Genomic DNA, 17,500 nt, shown 5'->3' with positions numbered 1-17,500 from the left:
CCCTCTCTAACCCTGTTCTCTCTGTTCCCTCCCTCCCTCACTATCCCTGTTCTCTCTGTTGTCCCTCCCTCCTCACTAACCCTGTTCTCTCTGTTGTCCCTCCCTGCCTCTCTAACCCTGTTCTCTCTGTTGTCCCTCCCTCTCTCTCTCCTCTCTAACCCTGTTCTCTCTGTGTCCCTCCCTGGCCTCTCTAACCCTGTTCTCTCTGTTGTCCCTCCCTGCCTCTCTAACCCTGTTCTCTCTGTTGTCCCTCCCTCCCTCACTAACCCTGTTCTCTCTGTTGTCCCTCCCTCCCTCACTAACCCTGTTCTCTCTGTTGTCCCTCCCTGCCTCTCTAACCCTGTTCTCTCTGTTGTCCCTCCCTCCCTCACTAACCCTGTTCTCTCTGTTGTCCCTCCTCCCTCACTAACCCTGTTCTCTCTGTTGTCCCTCCCTCCCTCACTAACCCTGTTCTCTCTGTTGTCCCTCCCTCCCTCACTAACCCTGTTCTCTCTGTTGTCCCTCCCTCCCTCACTAACCCTGTTCTCTCTGTTGTCCCTCCCTCCCCTCACTAACCCTGTTCTCTCTGTTGTCCCTCCTCCCTCACTAACCCTGTTCTCTCTGTTGTCCCTCCCTCCCCCTCTCTCTGCCTCTCTAACCCTGTTCTCTCTGTTGTCCCTCCCTGCCTCTCTAACCCTGTTCTCTCTGTTGTCCCTCCCTCCCTCACTAACCCTGTTCTCTCTGTGTCCCTCCCTCTCCTCTCTAACCCTGTTCTCTCTGTTGTCCCTCCCTCTCTCTCTCCCTCTCTAACCCTGTTCTCTCTGTGTCCCTCCCTCTCTCCCCCTCTCTAACCCTGTTCTCTCTGTTGTCCCTCCCTCTCTCTCTCCCTCTCTAACCCTGTTCTCTCTGTTGTCCCTCCCTCTCTCTCTCCCTCTCTAACCCTGTTCTCTCTGTTGTCCCTCCCTGCCTCTCTAACCCTGTTCTCTCTGTTGTCCCTCCTCTCTCTCCCTCTCTAACCCTGTTCTCTCTGTTGTCCCTCCCTCTCTCCCTCTCTAACCCTGTTCTCTCTGTTGTCCCTCCCTCTCTCCCTCTCTAACCCTGTTCTCTCTGTGTCCCTCCCTCTCTCCCTCTCTAACCCTGTTCTCTCTGTTGTCCCTCCCTCTCTCCCCCTCTCTAACCCTGTTCTCTCTGTTGTCCCTCCCTCTAACTCTCTCCCTCTCTAACCCTGTTCTCTCTGTTGTCCCTCTCTCCCCTCACTAACCCTGTTCTCTCTGTTGTCCCTCCCTCTCTCTCTCCCTCTCTAACCCTGTTCTCTCTGTTGTCCCTCCCTCTCTCTCTCCCTCTCTAACCCTGTTCTCTCTGTTGTCCCTCCCTCTCTTTCTCCCTCACTAACCCTGTTCTCTCTGTTGTCCCTCTCTCCCTCACTAACCCTGTTCTCTCTGTTGTCCCTCCCTCCCTCACTAACCCTGTTCTCTCTGTTGTCCCTCCCTGCCTCTCTAACCCTGTTCTCTCTGTTGTCCCTCCCTGCCTCTCTAACCCTGTTCTCTCTGTTGTCCCTCCCTGCCTCTCTAACCCTGTTCTCTCTGTTGTCCCTCCCTGCCTCTCTAACCCTGTTCTCTCTGTTGTCCCTCCCTCCCCTCTCTAACCCTGTTCTCTCTGTTGTCCCTCCCTGCCTCTCTAACCCTGTTCTCTCTGTTGTCCCTCCCTGCCTCTCTAACCCTGTTCTCTCTGTTGTCCCTCCCTGCCTCTCTAACCCTGTTCTCTCTGTTGTCCCTCCTCCTCTCTAACCCTGTTCTCTCTGTTGTCCCTCCCTCTCTCCTCTCTAACCCTGTTCTCTCTGTTGTCCCTCCCTGCCTCTCTAACCCTGTTCTCTCTGTTGTCCCTCCCTCTCCTCTCTAACCCTGTTCTCTCTGTTGTCCCTCCCTCTCTCTCCCTCTCTAACCCTGTTCTCTCTGTTGTCCCTCCCTCTCTCCCTCTCTAACCCTGTTCTCTCTGTTGTCCCTCCCTCTCTCTCTCCTCACTAACCCTGTTCTCTCTGTTGTCCCTCCCTCACTCCTCCCTCTAACCCTGTTCTCTCTGTTGTCCCTCCCTCTCTGTCTCCCTCTCTAACCCTGTTCTCTCTGTTGTCCCTCTCTCTCCCTCTCTAACCCTGTTCTCTCTGTTGTCCCTCCCTCCTCTCTCCCTCTCTAACCCTGTTCTCTCTGTTGTCCCTCCCTCTCTCCCTGTTCTCCCTCTCCCTAACCCTGTTCTCTCTGTTGTCCCTCCTCTGTTGTCTCTCCCTCTCCCTCTCTAACCCTGTTCTCTCTGTTGTCCCTCCCTCTCCCCCTCACTAACCCTGTTCTCTCTGTTGTCCCTCTCTCCCTCACTAACCCTGTTCTCTCTGTTGTCCCTCCTCCCTCTAACCCTGTTCTCTCTGTTGTCCCTCTCTCCCTCACTAACCCTGTTCTCTCTGTTGTCCCTCTCTCCCTCACTAACCCTGTTCTCTCTGTTGTCTCTCTCTCCCTCACTAACCCTGTTCTCTCTGTTGTCCCTCTCTCTCTCCCTCACTAGCCCTGTTCTCTCTGTTGTCCCTCCCTGCCTCTCTAACCCTGTTCTCTCTGTTGTCCCTCTCTCTCTCCCTCACTAGCCCTGTTCTCTCTGTTGTCCCTCTCTCCCTCTCTAACCCTGTTCTCTCTGTTGTCTCTCTCTCCCTCACTAACCCTGTTCTCTCTGTTGTCCCTCTCTCCCTCACTAACCCTGTTCTCTCTGTTGTCTCTCTCTCCCTCACTAACCCTGTTCTCTCTGTTGTCCCTCTCTCTCTCCCTCACTAGCCCTGTTCTCTCTGTTGTCCCTCCCTCTCTCTCTCCCTCTCTAACCCTGTTCTCTCTGTGTCCCTCCCTCTCTCCCTCTCTAACCCTGTTCTCTCTGTTGTCCCTCCCTCCCTCTCTCCCTCTCTAACCCTGTTCTCTCTGTTGTCCCTCCCTCTCTCTCTCCCTCTCTAACCCTGTTCTCTCTGTTGTCCCTCCCTCTCTCTCTCCCTCTCTAACCCTGTTCTCTCTGTTGTCCCTCTCTCCCTCACTAGCCCTGTTCTCTCTGTTGTCCCTCCCTCTCTCTCTCCCTCTCTAACCCTGTTCTCTCTGTTGTCCCTCCCTCTCTCTCTCCCTCACTAACCCTGTTCTCTCTGTTGTCCCTCTCTCTCTCCCTCACTAGCCCTGTTCTCTCTGTTGTCCCTCCCTCTCTCTCTCCCTCTCTAACCCTGTTCTCTCTGTTGTCCCTCCCTCCCTCACTAACCCTGTTCTCTCTGTTGTCCCTCCCTCCCTCACTAACCCTGTTCTCTCTGTGTCCCTCCCTGCCTCTCTAACTCTGTTCTCTCTGTTGTCCCTCCCTCCCTCTCTCCCTCTCTAACCCTGTTCTCTCTGTTGTCCCTCCCTCCCTCTCTAACCCTGTTCTCTCTGTTGTCCCTCTCTCCCTCTCTAACTCTGTTCTCTCTGTTGTCCCTCTCTCCCTCTCTAACCCTGTTCTCTATGTTGTCCCTCCCTGCCTCTCTAACCCTGTTCTCTCTGTTGTCCCTCCCTGCCTCTCTAACCCTGTTCTCTCTGTTGTCCCTCCCTCCCTCACTAACCCTGTTCTCTCTGTTGTCCCTCCCTGCCTCTCTAACCCTGTTCTCTCTGTTGTCCCTCCCTCCCTCTCTCCCTCTCTAACCCTGTTCTCTCTGTTGTCCCTCCCTGCCTCTCTAACCCTGTTCTCTCTGTTTTCCCTCTCTCTCTAACCCTGTTCTCTCTGTTGTCCCTCTCTCCCTCTCTAACTCTGTTCTCTCTGTTGTCCCTCTCTCCCTCTCTAACCCTGTTCTCTCTGTTGTCCCTCCCTGCCTCTCTAACCCTGTTCTCTCTGTTGTCCCTCCCTGCCTCTCTAACCCTGTTCTCTCTGTTGTCCCTCCCTCCCTCTCTAACCCTGTTCTCTCTGTTGTCCCTCCCTGCCTCACTAACCCTGTTCTCTCTATTGTCCCTCTCTCCCTCTCTAACCCTGTTCTCTCTGTTGTCCCTCCCTCCCTCCCTGCCTCTCTAACCCTGTTCTCTCTGTTGTCCCTCCCTCCCTCCCTGCCTCTCTAACCCTGTTCTCTCTGTTGTCCCTCCCTCCCTCACTAACCCTGTTCTCTCTGTTGTCCCTCCCTCCCTCTCTCCCTCTCTAACCCTGTTCTCTCTGTTGTCCCTCCCTGCCTCTCTAACCCTGTTCTCTCTGTTGTCCCTCCCGCCCTCTCTCCCTCTCTAACCCTGTTCTCTCTGTGTCCCTCCCTCTCTCCCTCTCTAACCCTGTTCTCTCTGTTGTCCCTCCCTCTCTCTCTCCCTCTCTAACCCTGTTCTCTCTGTTGTCCCTCCCTGCCTCTCTAACCCTGTTCTCTCTGTTGTCCCTCCCTCTCTCTCTCCCTCTCTAACCCTGTTCTCTCTGTGTCCCTCCCTCTCTCCCTCTCTAACCCTGTTCTCTCTGTTGTCCCTCCCTCTCTCTCTCCCTCTCTAACCCTGTTCTCTCTGTTGTCCCTCCCTGCCTCTCTAACCCTGTTCTCTCTGTTGTCCCTCCCTGCCTCTCTAACCCTGTTCTCTCTGTTGTCCCTCCCTGCCTCTCTAACCCTGTTCTCTCTGTTGTCCCTCCCTCTCTCTCTCCCTCTCTAACCCTGTTCTCTCTGTGTCCCTCCCTCTCTCCCTCTCTAACCCTGTTCTCTCTGTTGTCCCTCCCTCTCTGCCTCTCTAACCCTGTTCTCTCTGTTGTCCCTCCCTCTCTGCCTCTCTAACCCTGTTCTCTCTGTTGTCCCTCCCTGCCTCTCTAACCCTGTTCTCTCTGTTGTCCCTCCCTCTCTCTCTCCCTCACTAACCCTGTTCTCTCTGTTGTCCCTCCCTCTCTCTCTCCCTCACTAACCCTGTTCTCTCTGTTGTCCCTCACTCCCTCCCTCTCTAACCCTGTTCTCTCTGTTGTCCCTCCCTGCCTCTCTAACCCTGTTCTCTCTGTTGTCCCTCCCCTCCCTCTCTAACCCTGTTCTCTCTGTTGTCCCTCCCTCCTCTCTCTCTAACCCTGTTCTCTCTGTTGTCCCTCCCTCCCTCCTCCCTCACTAACCCTGTTCTCTCTGTTGTCCTCCCTCCTCTCTAACCCTGTTCTCTCTGTTGTCCCTCCCTCCCTCTCCCCTCTCTAACCCTGTTCTCTCTGTTGTCCCTCCTCCTCCTCTCTAACCCTGTTCTCTCTGTTGTCCCTCCCTGCCTCTCTAACCCTGTTCTCTCTGTTGTCCCTCCCTGCCTCTCTAACCCTGTTCTCTCTGTTGTCCCTCCCTCCCTCTCTAACCCTGTTCTCTCTGTTGTCCCTCCCTGCCTCTCTAACCCTGTTCTCTCTGTTGTCCCTCCCTGCCTCTCTAACCCTGTTCTCTCTGTTGTCCCTCCCTCCCTCTCTCCTCTGTTGTCTAACCCTGTTCTCTCTGTTGTCCCTGTTCCCTCCCTCTCTCCCTCTCTAACCCTGTTCTCTCTGTTGTCCCTCCCTGCCTCTCTAACCCTGTTCTCTCTGTTGTCCCTCCCTCCCTCCCTCTAACCCTGTTCTCTCTGTTGTCCCTCCCTGCCTCTCTAACCCTGTTCTCTCTGTTGTCCCTCCCCCTCTCTAACCCTGTTCTCTCTGTTGTCCCTCCCTGCCTCTCTAACCCTGTTCTCTCTGTTGTCCCTCCCTCCCTCTCTAACCCTGTTCTCTCTGTTGTCCCTCCCTGCCTCTCTAACCCTGTTCTCTCTGTTGTCCCTCCCTGCCTCTCTAACCCTGTTCTCTCTGTTGTCCCTCCCTGCCTCTCTAACCCTGTTCTCTCTGTTGTCCTCTCCCTGCCTCTCTAACCCTGTTCTCTCTGTTGTCCCTCCCTCTCCTCTCTAACCCTGTTCTCTCTGTTGTCCCTCCCTCCCTCTCTAACCCTGTTCTCTCTGTTGTCCCTCCCTGCCTCTCTAACCCTGTTCTCTCTGTTGTCCCTCCCTCCCTCCCTCTCTAACCCTGTTCTCTCTGTTGTCCCCTCCCTCCCTCTCTAACCCTGTTCTCTCTGTTGTCCCTCCCTCCCCTCTAACCCTGTTCTCTCTGTTGTCCCTCTAACCCTGTTCTCTCTGTTGTCCCTCCCCCCTCCTCTGCCTCTCTAACCCTGTTCTCTCTGTTGTCCCTCCCTCCCTCTCTCTCTCTAACCCTGTTCTCTCTGTTCCCTCCCTCCTGCCTCTCTAACCCTGTTCTCTCTGTTGTCCCTCCCTCCTCTCTCCCTCTCTAACCCTGTTCTCTCTGTTGTCCCTCCCTCCCTCTCTAACCCTGTTCTCTCTGTTGTCCCTCCCTCTCTAACCCTGTTCTCTCCTCTCTAACCCTGTTCTCTCTGTTGTCCCCCCCCTGCCTCTCTAACCCTGTTCTCTCTGTTGTCCCTCCCTCCCTCTCTAACCCTGTTCTCTCTGTTGTCCCTCCCTCTCTCCCTCTCTAACCCTGTTCTCTCTGTTGTCCCTCCCTGCCTCTCTAACCCTGTTCTCTCTGTTGTCCCTCCCTCTCCCTCTCCCTCTCTAACCCTGTTCTCTCTGTTGTCCCTCCCTGCCTCTCTAACCCTGTTCTCTCTGTTGTCCCTCCCTCCTCTCTCCCTCTGTTTTCCCTAACCCTGTTCTCTCTGTTGTCCCTCCCTCCCTCCCTCTCTAACCCTGTTCTCTCTGTTGTCCCTCCTCCCTCTCCCTCTCTAACCCTGTTCTCTCTGTTGTCCCTTGTCCTCCCTCCCTCTCTAACCCTGTTCTCTCTGTTGTCCCTCCCTCCTCTCTCCCTGTTCTCTAACCCTGTTCTAACCCTCTCTTTGTCCCTCCCTCCCTGTTCTCTCTCCCTCTAACCCTGTTCTCTCTGTTGTCCCTCTCTCTCTAACCCTGTTCTCTCTGTTGTCCCTCCCTCCTCTCTCCCTGTTCCTCCCTCTAACCCTGTTCTCTCTGTTGTCCCTCCCTCCTCTCTAACCCTGTTCTCTCTGTTGTCCCTCCCTCCCTCTCTAACCCTGTTCTCTCTGTTGTCCCTCCCTCTCCTCTCTAACCCTGTTCTCTCTGTTGTCCCTCCCTCCCTCTCTAACCCTGTTCTCTCTGTTGTCCCTCCCCTCTCTAACCCTGTTCTCTCTGTCCCTCCCCTCTCCCCTCCTAACCCTGTTCTCTCTGTTGTCCCTCTCTCCTCTCTAACCCTGTTCTCTCTGTTGTCCCTCCCTCCTCTCTGCCTCTCTAACCCTGTTCTCTCTGTTGTCCCTCCCTCTCTCCTCTCTAACCCTGTTCTCTCTGTTGTCCCTCCCTGCCTCTCTAACCCTGTTCTCTCTGTTGTCCCTCCCTCCTCTCTAACCCTGTTCTCTCTGTTGTCCCTCCCTCCTCTCTAACCCTGTTCTCTCTGTTGTCCCTCCCTCCCTCTCTAACCCTGTTCTCTCTGTTGTCCCTCCCTCTCTCCCTCTCTAACCCTGTTCTCTCTGTTGTCCCTCCCTGCCTCTCTAACCCTGTTCTCTCTGTTGTCCCTCCCTCCCTCTCTAACCCTGTTCTCTCTGTTGTCCCTCCCTGCCTCTCTAACCCTGTTCTCTCTGTTGTCCCTCCCGCCCTCTCTCCCTCTCTAACCCTGTTCTCTCTGTTGTCCCTCCCTCCCTCTCTAACCCTGTTCTCTCTGTTGTCCCTCCCTCTCCTCTCTAACCCTGTTCTCTCTGTTGTCCCTCCCTCCCTCTCTAACCCTGTTCTCTCTGTTGTCCCTCCCTGCCTCTCTAACCCTGTTCTCTCTGTTGTCCCTCCCTGCCTCTCTAACCCTGTTCTCTCTGTTGTCCCTCCCTGCCTCTCTAACCCTGTTCTCTCTGTTGTCCCTCCCTGCCTCTCTAACCCTGTTCTCTCTGTTGTCCCTCCCTCCCTCTCTAACCCTGTTCTCTCTGTTGTCCCTCCCTGCCTCTCTAACCCTGTTCTCTCTGTTGTCCCTCCCTGCCTCTCTAACCCTGTTCTCTCTGTTGTCCCTCCCCCTGTTCCCTCTCTAACCCTGTTCTCTCTGTTGTCCCTCCCTGCCTCTCTAACCCTGTTCTCTCTGTTGTCCCTCCCTGCCTCTCTAACCCTGTTCTCTCTGTTGTCCCTCCCTGCCTCTCTAACCCTGTTCTCTCTGTTGTCCCTCCCTGCCTCTCTAACCCTGTTCTCTCTGTTGTCCCTCCCTCCCTCTCTAACCCTGTTCTCTCTGTTGTCCCTCCCTGCCTCTCTAACCCTGTTCTCTCTGTTGTCCCTCCCTCCCTCTCTAACCCTGTTCTCTCTGTTGTCCCTCCCTGTAACCCTGTTCTCTGTTGTCCCTCCCTGCCTCTCTAACCCTGTTCTCTCTGTTGTCCCTCCCTGCCTCTCTAACCCTGTTCTCTCTGTTGTCCCTCCCTGCCTCTCTAACCCTGTTCTCTCTGTTGTCCCTCCCTGCCTCTCTAACCCTGTTCTCTCTGTTGTCCCTCCCTGCCTCTCTAACCCTGTTCTCTCTGTTGTCCCTCCCTGCCTCTCTAACCCTGTTCTCTCTGTTGTCCCTCCCTGCCTCTCTAACCCTGTTCTCTCTGTTGTCCCTCCCTCCCTCTCTAACCCTGTTCTCTCTGTTGTCCCTCCCTGCCTCCTAACCCTGTTCTGTTGTCCTCCCTCCCTCTCTAACCCTGTTCTCTCTGTTGTCCCTCCTCCTAACCCTGTTCTCTCTGTTGTCCTCCCTCCTCTCTAACCCTGTTCTCTCTGTTGTCCCTCCCTGCCTCTCTAACCCTGTTCTCTCTGTTGTCCCTCCCTCCCTCTCTGCCTCTCTAACCCTGTTCTCTCTGTTGTCCCTCCCTCCCTCTCTCCCTCTCTAACCCTGTTCTCTCTGTTGTCCCTCCCTGCCTCTCTAACCCTGTTCTCTCTGTTGTCCCTCCCTCTCTCTCTCTAACCTGTTCTCTAACCCTCCCCCTGTTCTAACCCTGTTCTCTCTGTTGTCCCTCCCTGCCTCTCTAACCCTGTTCTCTCTGTTGTCCCTCCCTGCCTCTCTAACCCTGTTCCCTCTGTTGTCCCTCCCTCCCTCTCTCCCTCTCTAACCCTGTTCTCTATGTTGTCCCTCCCTGCCTCTCTAACCCTGTTCTCTCTGTTGTCCCTCCCTCTCTCTCTGCCTCTCTAACCCTGTTCTCTCTGTTGTCCCTCCCTGCCTCTCTAACCCTGTTCTCTCTGTTGTCCCTCCCTCCCTCTCTCCCTTACTAACCCTGTTCTCTCTGTTGTCCCTCCCTCCCTCTCTGCCTCTCTAACCCTGTTCCCTCTGTTGTCCCTCCCTCTCTCCCTTACTAACCCTGTTCTCTCTGTTGTCCCTCCCTGCCTCTCTCCCTCTCTAACCCTGTTCTCTCTGTTGTCCCTCCCTCCCTCTCTCCCTCTCTAACCCTGTTCTCTCTGTTGTCCCTCCCTCCCTCTCTCCCTCTCTAACCCTGTTCTCTCTTTTGTCCCTCCCTGCATCTCTCCCTCTCTAACCCTGTTCTCTCTGTTGTCCCTCCCTCCCTCTCTCCCTCTCTAACCCTGTTCTCTATGTTGTCCCTCCCTCCCTCTCTCCCTCTCTAACCCTGTTCTCTCTGTTGTCCCTCCCTGCCTCTCTAACCCTGTTCTCTCTGTTGTCCCTCCCTCCCTCTCTAACCCTGTTCTCTCTGTTGTCCCTCCCTGCCTCTCTAACCCTGTTCTCTCTGTTGTCCCTCCTTGCCTCTCTAACCCTGTTCTCTATGTTGTCCTCCCTCCCTCTCTCCCTCTCTAACCCTGTTCTCTCTGTTGTCCCTCCCTCCCTCTCTAACCCTGTTCTCTCTGTTGTCCCTCCCTGCCTCTCTAACCCTGTTCTCTCTGTTGTCCCTCCTTGCCTCTCTAACCCTGTTCTCTCTGTTGTCCCTCCCTGCCTCTCTAACCCTGTTCTCTCTGTTGTCCCTCCCTCCCTCTCTAACCCTGTTCTCTCTGTTGTCCCTCCCTGCCTCTCTAACCCTGTTCTCTCTGTTGTCCCTCCTTGCCTCTCTAACCCTGTTCTCTGTATTCAGTATGACTACATGGAGCGTCTGGACGGGAAGGAGAAGTGGAGTGTGGTGGAGTCTCCTCGGGAGCGCCGCAGCATCCACACGGTGGTTCTGAACGAGGCCATCTTTGTTCAGTACCTGGACCCTGGCACCTGGCATCTGGCCTTCTACAACGACGGCAAGGACAAGGAGTCTGTCTCCTTCAGCACCGTGGCTCTAGGTGGGTGCTGTTGTTATATTTACCTGCTTTGCTGTACACTTCTATATTCTCCTTGTAAAGCCAGGGCGGAACATTTTGGATTCTGGTAGTAAGTAACACCTCTGAGTGAGTTTTACAAATTCACCCTTCCAGGATTGCATCCCCGTTGGTCTGATAGGCTGATATTGGGAGTGAGCTCTGATAAAAGTGTTGGATGGAGATTGAGTCATAAAAGAGATGTATCCCTGTGGAGTGTCTCTCCGTTTGTACACAAGCTGCCGTCACACAGTTCCCTGAACAGTAGACAAACATGTAACAGCCGAGAACAAACGAGAGGTAAAAACCACAGGAAATGTAGTTGTATTCATGACTCTCTGGTGCCACTGTGTCCACACGGCACACGTGGCTCTGCTGCAGTAAACGCACGACACAACATCTTTGATTTAGAGATTTTCATTTGAATTATAACCTTCTCTGAGGAGAGGATGCTACTGAGAACAGAACCCAGGCCGAACAGAACAGAACCGGAGCTTGAGACTGAAAGAGAGGAGGAAGTGAGAAAAGACTGGGCTTAGCTTGGCAACTCTAACTCCTAACTGTTCCCTAGAGTCCTGTGCAGGTCCAGCCTAAAGACACACATTGATATCCACGAGGCCAAAGCAAGCGTTTCGTATTCATACAGTAGACTCTCTTAGTAAATGAATACGAATCTGCTCATTGTTCATTTGCCTTTTATGCTTCCGTGAACCTCTAAATGGTCCGTGGGGAGGCGCCACACACGACACGCCACAGTGGCTGGAGCATATCGTGGTGGAGTGTCATCTCTCCCACTGCCGTATCGCCATGGGGACACTGAGTGATCCAACCAATTAAATGACAGGAATTGCACTGACCTCTGTAGTGGGGATGTGTACTGGTGGGGGGGTAGGTAGCCTAGTGGTTAGAGTGTAGGGGCGGCAGGTAGCCTAGTGGTTAGAGTGTAGGGGACGGCAGGTAGCCTAGTGGTTAGAGTGTAGGGGCGGCAGGTAGCCTAGTGGTTAGAGTGTAGGGGCGGCAGGTAGCCTAGTGGTTAGAGTGTAGGGGCGGCAGGTAGTCTAGTGGTTAGAGTGTAGGGGTGGCAGGTAGCCTAGTGGTTAGAGTGTAGGGGTGGCAGGTAGCCTAGTGGTTAGAGTGTAGGGGTGGCAGGTAGCCTAGTGGTTAGAGTGTAGGGGGGTAGGTAGCCTAGTGGTTAGAGTGTAGGGGCGGCAGGTAGCCTAGTGGTTAGAGTGTAGAGGTGGCAGGTAGCCTAGTGGTTAGAGTGTAGAGGTGGCAGGTAGCCTAGTGGTTAGAGTGTAGGGGTGGCAGGTAGCCTAGTGGTTAGAGTGTAGAGGTGGCAGGTAGCCTAGTGGTTAGAGTGTAGAGGGTGGCAGGTAGCCTAGTGGTTAGAGTGTAGAGGCGGCAGGTAGCCTAGTGGTTAGAGTGTAGGGCGGCAGGTAGCCTAGTGGTTAGAGTGTAGGGGCGGCAGGTAGCCTAGTGGTTAGAGTGTAGGGGCGGCAGGTAGCCTAGTGGTTAGAGTGTAGGGGCGGCAGGTAGCCTAGTGGTTAGAGTGTAGGGGCGGCAGGTAGCCTAGTGGTTAGAGTGTAGGGGCGGCAGGGTAGCCTAGTGGTTAGAGTGTAGGGGTGGCAGGGTAGCCTAGTGGTTAGAGTGTAGGGGTGGCAGGGTAGCCTAGTGGTTAGAGCGTTGGACTAGTAACCGAAAGGTTGAAAGATCGAATCCCCGAGCTGACAAGGTACAAATCTGTCGTTCGGCCCCTGAACAGGCAGTTAACCCACTGTTCCTAGGCCGTCATTGAAAATAAGAATTTGTTCTTAGCTGGCTAGTTAAATAAAATGTTAAAATAATATTAGGGAGGCTATCATGTGTGGCAGGGGCTGTGGAGGGAGGACGAAGGGGTGTGAGGACATTTGGGGTATGCTAAGAAGTTGTAGTTTACTGAATCATTTAAATAATGTGTTAAACAGTCAGAGAGGCATTCTGAATGTTCTGTGCAGTGCATATTCTTTATATTTCTTAGCTAATTGTCTCTCTGCTAATGGATGTTTACAGATAAACGATGGGAATAAGAATTCCTGAATCTCAAAAGATGCAGTATTACTTGCTGCCAGGAGCTGCCTACACAGTATAGTGCCCGAGATCATTCTTCCATCAAATACTAGTCGTTCTGTGTTAAACTCTATTTTAACAGACTATTATATTAGCTATAGAAAGGCCAGCAGGTTCAGCCTTCAGTAAAACTTTAATGACTGTTAATTATTTAGATGTGTCTCATTATGAACGGTAGGGAGGTAAAGAGGTGACGAGGGAAGGAGTCTGCCTGATCAAAACTGGAAAGAACGGAGGTGTTAATGAGAAGGATAAAGAGAGGAGGGAGAAGGAGAGAGATATTAGAGGAGGGGGAAGGAGAGGGATAAAGAGAGGAGTGAGAAGGAGAGGGATATTAGAGGAGGGGAAGGAGAGGGATAAAGAGAGGAGTGAGAAGGAGAGGGATATTAGAGGAGGGGGAAGGAGAGGGATATTATTAGAGGAGGGAAGGAGAGGGATATTAGAGGAGGGGGAGAAGGAGAGGGATATTAGAGGAGGAGAAGGAGAGGGATATTAGAGGAGGGGGGAAGGAGAGGGATATTAGATATTAGGAGGAGGGAGAAGGAGAGGGATAAAGAGAGCAGTGAGGAAGGAGAGAGGATATTAGAGGAGGGGAAGGAGAGGGATATTAGAGGGAGGGGAAGGGAGAGGGGATATTAGAGGAGGGGGAAGGAGAGGGATATTAGAGGAGGGGAGGAGGGGATATTAGAGGAGGGGAAGGAGAGGGATATTAGAGGAGGGAGAAGGAGAGGATATTAGAGGAGGGATAAGGAGAGGATAGAGGAGGGGAAGGAGAGGGATATTAGAGGAGGGAAGGAGAGGATATTAGGGAGGGGGAAGAGGGATATTAGAAGGAGAGGGATATTAGAGGAGGAGGGGAAGGAGGGATATTAGAGGAGGGGAGAAGGAGAGGGATATTAGAGGAGGGAGAAGGAGAGGGATATTAGAGGAGGGAGGAAGGAGAGGGGAAGGAGATATTAGAGGAGGGGAAGGAGAGGGATATTAGAGGAGGGGAAGGAGAGGGATATTAGAGGGAGAGGGGAAGGAAGGAGAGGGATATTAGAGGGGGAGGGGAAGGAGAGGAGGGATATTAGGGGAGGAGGGGAGGAGGGGAGGAGAGGGATATTAGAGGAGGGGAAGGAGAGAGGGATATTAGAGGAGGGGGGAAGGAGGAGAGGGATATTAGAGATATTAGAGGAGGGGGAAGAAGGAGAGGGATAAAGAGGAGGAGGAGAAGGAGAGGGATATTAGAGGGAGGGAGGGAAGGGGAAGGGATATTAGAGGAGGGGAAGGAGAGGGATATTAGAGGAGGGGGAAGGAGAGGGATATTAGAGGAGGGGGGAAGGAGGAGAGGATATTAGAGGAGGGGAAGGAGAGGGATATTAGAGGAGGGGAAGGAAGGAGAGGAGGGATATTAGAGGAGGGGGAAGGAGAGGGATATTAGAGGAGGGGAAGGAGAGGGATATTAGAGGAGGGGGAAGGAGAGGGATATTAGAGGAGGGATATTAGAGGAGGGAAGGAGAGGATATTAGAGGAGGGGGAAGGAGAGGGATATTAGAGGAGGGGGAAGGAGAGGGATATTAGAGGAGGGGAAGGAGGGGATAGGGAGGGAAGGGAGAGGATATTAGAGGAGGGAGAAGGAGAGGGATATTAGAGGAGGGGAAGGAGAGGGATATTAGAGGAGGGGAAGGAGAGGGATATTAGAGGAGGGAGGGAGGAGGATTAGAGGAGGGGGATATTAGAGGAGGAAGAAGGAGAGGATATTAGAAGGAGAGGAGGAGGGATATTAGAGGAGGGGGAAGGAGAGGGATATTAGAGGAGGGGGAAGGAGAGGGATATTAGAGGAGGGAGGGGAGATGGATATTATAGGAGGGGGGAAGGAGAGGGATATTAGAGGAGGGATATTAGAGGAGGGGGAAGGAGAGAGATATTAGAGGAGGGGGAAGGAGAGGGATATTAGAGGAGGGAGAAGGAGATGGATATTATAGGAGGGGAAGGAGAGGGATATTAGAGGAGGGGGAAGGAGAGGGATATTAGAGGAGGGGGGGAAGGAGGGGGAAGGAGAGGGATATTAGAGGAGGGGGAAGGAGATATTAGAGGAGGGAGAAGGAGGGGGAAGGGATATTAGAGGAGGGGAAGGAGAGGGATATTAGAGGAGGGAGAGGAGAGGGATATTAGAGGAGGGAGAAGGAGAGGGATATTAGAGGGAGGGAGAAGGAGATGGATATTATAGGAGGGGAAGGAGAGGGATATTAGAGGGAGGGGGAAGGAGAGGATATTAGAGGAGGGGAAGGAGGGATATTAGAGGAGGGAGAAGGAGGGATATTAGAGGAGGGGGAGGAGAGGGATATTAGAGGAGGGGAAGAAGGAGAGAGATATTAGAGGAGGGGGAAGGAGAGGGATATTAGAGGAGGGGAAGGAGAGGGATATTAGAGGAGGGAAGGAGAGGGATATTAGAGGAGGGGAAGGAGAGGGATATTAGAGGAGGGAGAAGGAGATGGATATTAGAGGAGGGAAGGAGGGGAAGGAGAGGGATATTAGAGGAGGGGGAAGGAGAGGGATATTAGAGGAGGGGGAAGGAGAGGGATATTAGAGGAGGGAAGGAGAGGGATATTAGAGGAGAGGAGGAGGAAGGAGGGAGAGAGGATATTAGAGGAGGGGGAAGGAGGATATTAGAGGAGGGGAAGGAGAGGGATATTAGAGGAGGGAGAAGGAGAGGGATATTAGAGGGGGAGGAGGGAAGGAGAGGGATATTAGAGGAGGGAGAAGGAGATGGATATTATAGGAGGAGAGGGAATTAGAGGAGGGATATTAGGAGGGGGGAAGGAGGGGGATATTAGAGGGATGGATATTATAGAAGGAAAGGGATATTAGAGAAGGGAGAAGGAGAGGATATTAGAGGAGAGGGAAGGAGGGATATTAGAGGAGGGGAAGGAGGAGGGGATATTAGAGGAGAGGGAAGGAGAGGGATAAAGAGAGGAGTGAGAAGGAGAGGGATATTAGAGGAGGGGGAAGGAGAGGGATATTAGAGGAGGGGGAAGGAGAGGGATATTAGAGGAGGGGGAAGGAGAGGGATATTAGAGGAGGGAGAAGGAGAGGGATATTAGAGGAGGGGGAAGGAGAGGGATATTAGAGGAGGGGGAAGGATATTAGAGGGATATTAGAGGAGGGAGAATTAGGAGGGGAGGGATATTAGAGGAGGGGAAGGAGAGGGATATTAGAGGAGGGGAAGAAGGAGGGGATATTAGAGGAGGGAGAAGGAGAGGGATATTAGAGGAGGGAGAAGGTAAGGGATATTAGAGGAGGGAGAAGGAGAGGGATATTAGAGGAGGGAGAAGGAGAGGGATATTAGAGGAGGGGGAAGGAGAGAGATATTAGAGGAGGGGGAAGGAGAGGGATAAAGAGAGGAGTGAGAAGGAGAGGGATATTAGAGGAGGGAGAAGGAGAGGGATATTAGAGGAGAGGGAAGAAGAGGGATATTAGAGGAGGGGGAAGGAGAGGGATATTAGAGGAGGGAGAAGGAGAGGGAACAATCACATCCTTCTCTATTGTATATCATATTTAATCATTAATATATATTTGGTTATAATGATATATTAATATATATTTGGTTATAATAATGATATATTAATATGTATTTGGATTTAATAATAATATATTAATATATATTTGGATTTAATCATTATATACTAATATATATTTGGTTATAGTAATATTGTAAGGGTTTTCTTCTGGTGAAAGAGAGGCGGACCAAAATGCAGCGTGGTGGTTATTCATGTTTTTAATAAAGACGACTATACATGAACAGACTAAACAAAACAAGAAAAGTGAAAACCTAAACAGTCCTATCTGGTGCAAACACAGAGACAGGAACAATCACCCACAAAACCCAACACAAAACAGGCTACCTAAATATGGTTCCCAATCAGAGACAATGACTAACACCTGCCTCTGATTGAGAACCATATCAGGCCAAACATAGAAATAGACAAACCAGACACACAACATAGAATGCCAACCCAGCTCATGTCCTGACCAACACTAAAACAAGGAAAACACATACGAACGATGGACAGAACGTGACAAATATATTAATATATATTTGGTTATAGTAATATATGAATATATATTTGGTTATAATAATGATATATTAATATATATTTGGTTATAATAATGATATATTAATATATATTTGGATTTTATAATAATATATTCATATTTATTTGGTTATAATAATATATTCATATATACAGGATTTAGTTCTAATAATAACTTGTCTGTTTCATTCCTTGTTGTTCAATTTTAGATTCAGTGCAAGAATGCCCGCAGAATTGCCATGGAAACGGAGAGTGTATGTCGGGTGTGTGCCACTGCTTCCCAGGGTTCCATGGCATGGATTGTGCCAAAGGTACCAACGTTGTTATCACCTAGATTATATTGGTTTGTATAGGTATGTTATAGGTATTGTATAGGTATATTATATGTATATTATAGTATTATAGGTATTGTATAGGTATATTATATGTATATTATAGTATTATAGGTATTGTATAGGTATATTATAGGTATATTATAGGTATATTATAGGTATTGTATAGGTATATTATAGTAGTATATGTATATTATAGGTATATTATAGGTATTGTATAGGTATATTATAGGTATATTATAGGTATATTATATGTATATTATAGTAGTATATGTATATTATAGGTATATTATAGGTATATTATATGTATATTATAGGTATATTATAGGTATATTATATGTATATTATAGTAGTATATGTATATTATAGGTATATTATAGGTATTGTATAGGTATATTATAGGTATATTATAGGTATATTATATGTATATTATAGTAGTATATGTATATTATAGGTATATTATAGGTATTGTATAGGTATATTATAGGTATATTATAGGTATATTATATGTATATTATAGTAGTATATGTATATTATAGGTATATTATATGTATATTATAGGTATATTATAGGTATATTATATGTATATTATAGTAGTATATGTATATTATAGGTATATTATAGGTATTGTATAGGTATATTATAGGTATATTATAGGTATATTATATGTATATTATAGTAGTATATGTATATTATAGGTATATTATAGGTATATTATATGTATATTATAGTATTATAGGTATTGTATAGGTATATTATAGGTATATTATAGGTATATTATAGGTATTGTATAGGTATATTATAG

General features: G+C 50.6%; 1 protein-coding gene across 1 annotated transcript in view; it reads left to right on the top strand.

The window, feature by feature from the left end:
* Positions 1–17,500, top strand: part of LOC115125502 (teneurin-2-like) — a 486,685-nt gene that overhangs the window by 381,929 nt on the left and 87,256 nt on the right. Inside the window, exons 9-10 of the mRNA XM_065023942.1 lie at positions 9,971–10,166; positions 16,573–16,674. Coding sequence (XP_064880014.1) covers positions 9,971–10,166; positions 16,573–16,674 — 298 coding nt within the window. The remainder of the gene's footprint in view (positions 1–9,970; positions 10,167–16,572; positions 16,675–17,500) is intronic.

The sequence above is a fragment of the Oncorhynchus nerka genome, linkage group LG10 (genome assembly GCF_034236695.1).
Source record: "Oncorhynchus nerka isolate Pitt River linkage group LG10, Oner_Uvic_2.0, whole genome shotgun sequence".
Classification (NCBI taxonomy): domain Eukaryota; kingdom Metazoa; phylum Chordata; class Actinopteri; order Salmoniformes; family Salmonidae; genus Oncorhynchus; species Oncorhynchus nerka.
The sequence above is the reverse complement of the archived record's forward strand: the minus strand, read 5'-3'. Positions and strand labels throughout refer to the sequence as shown.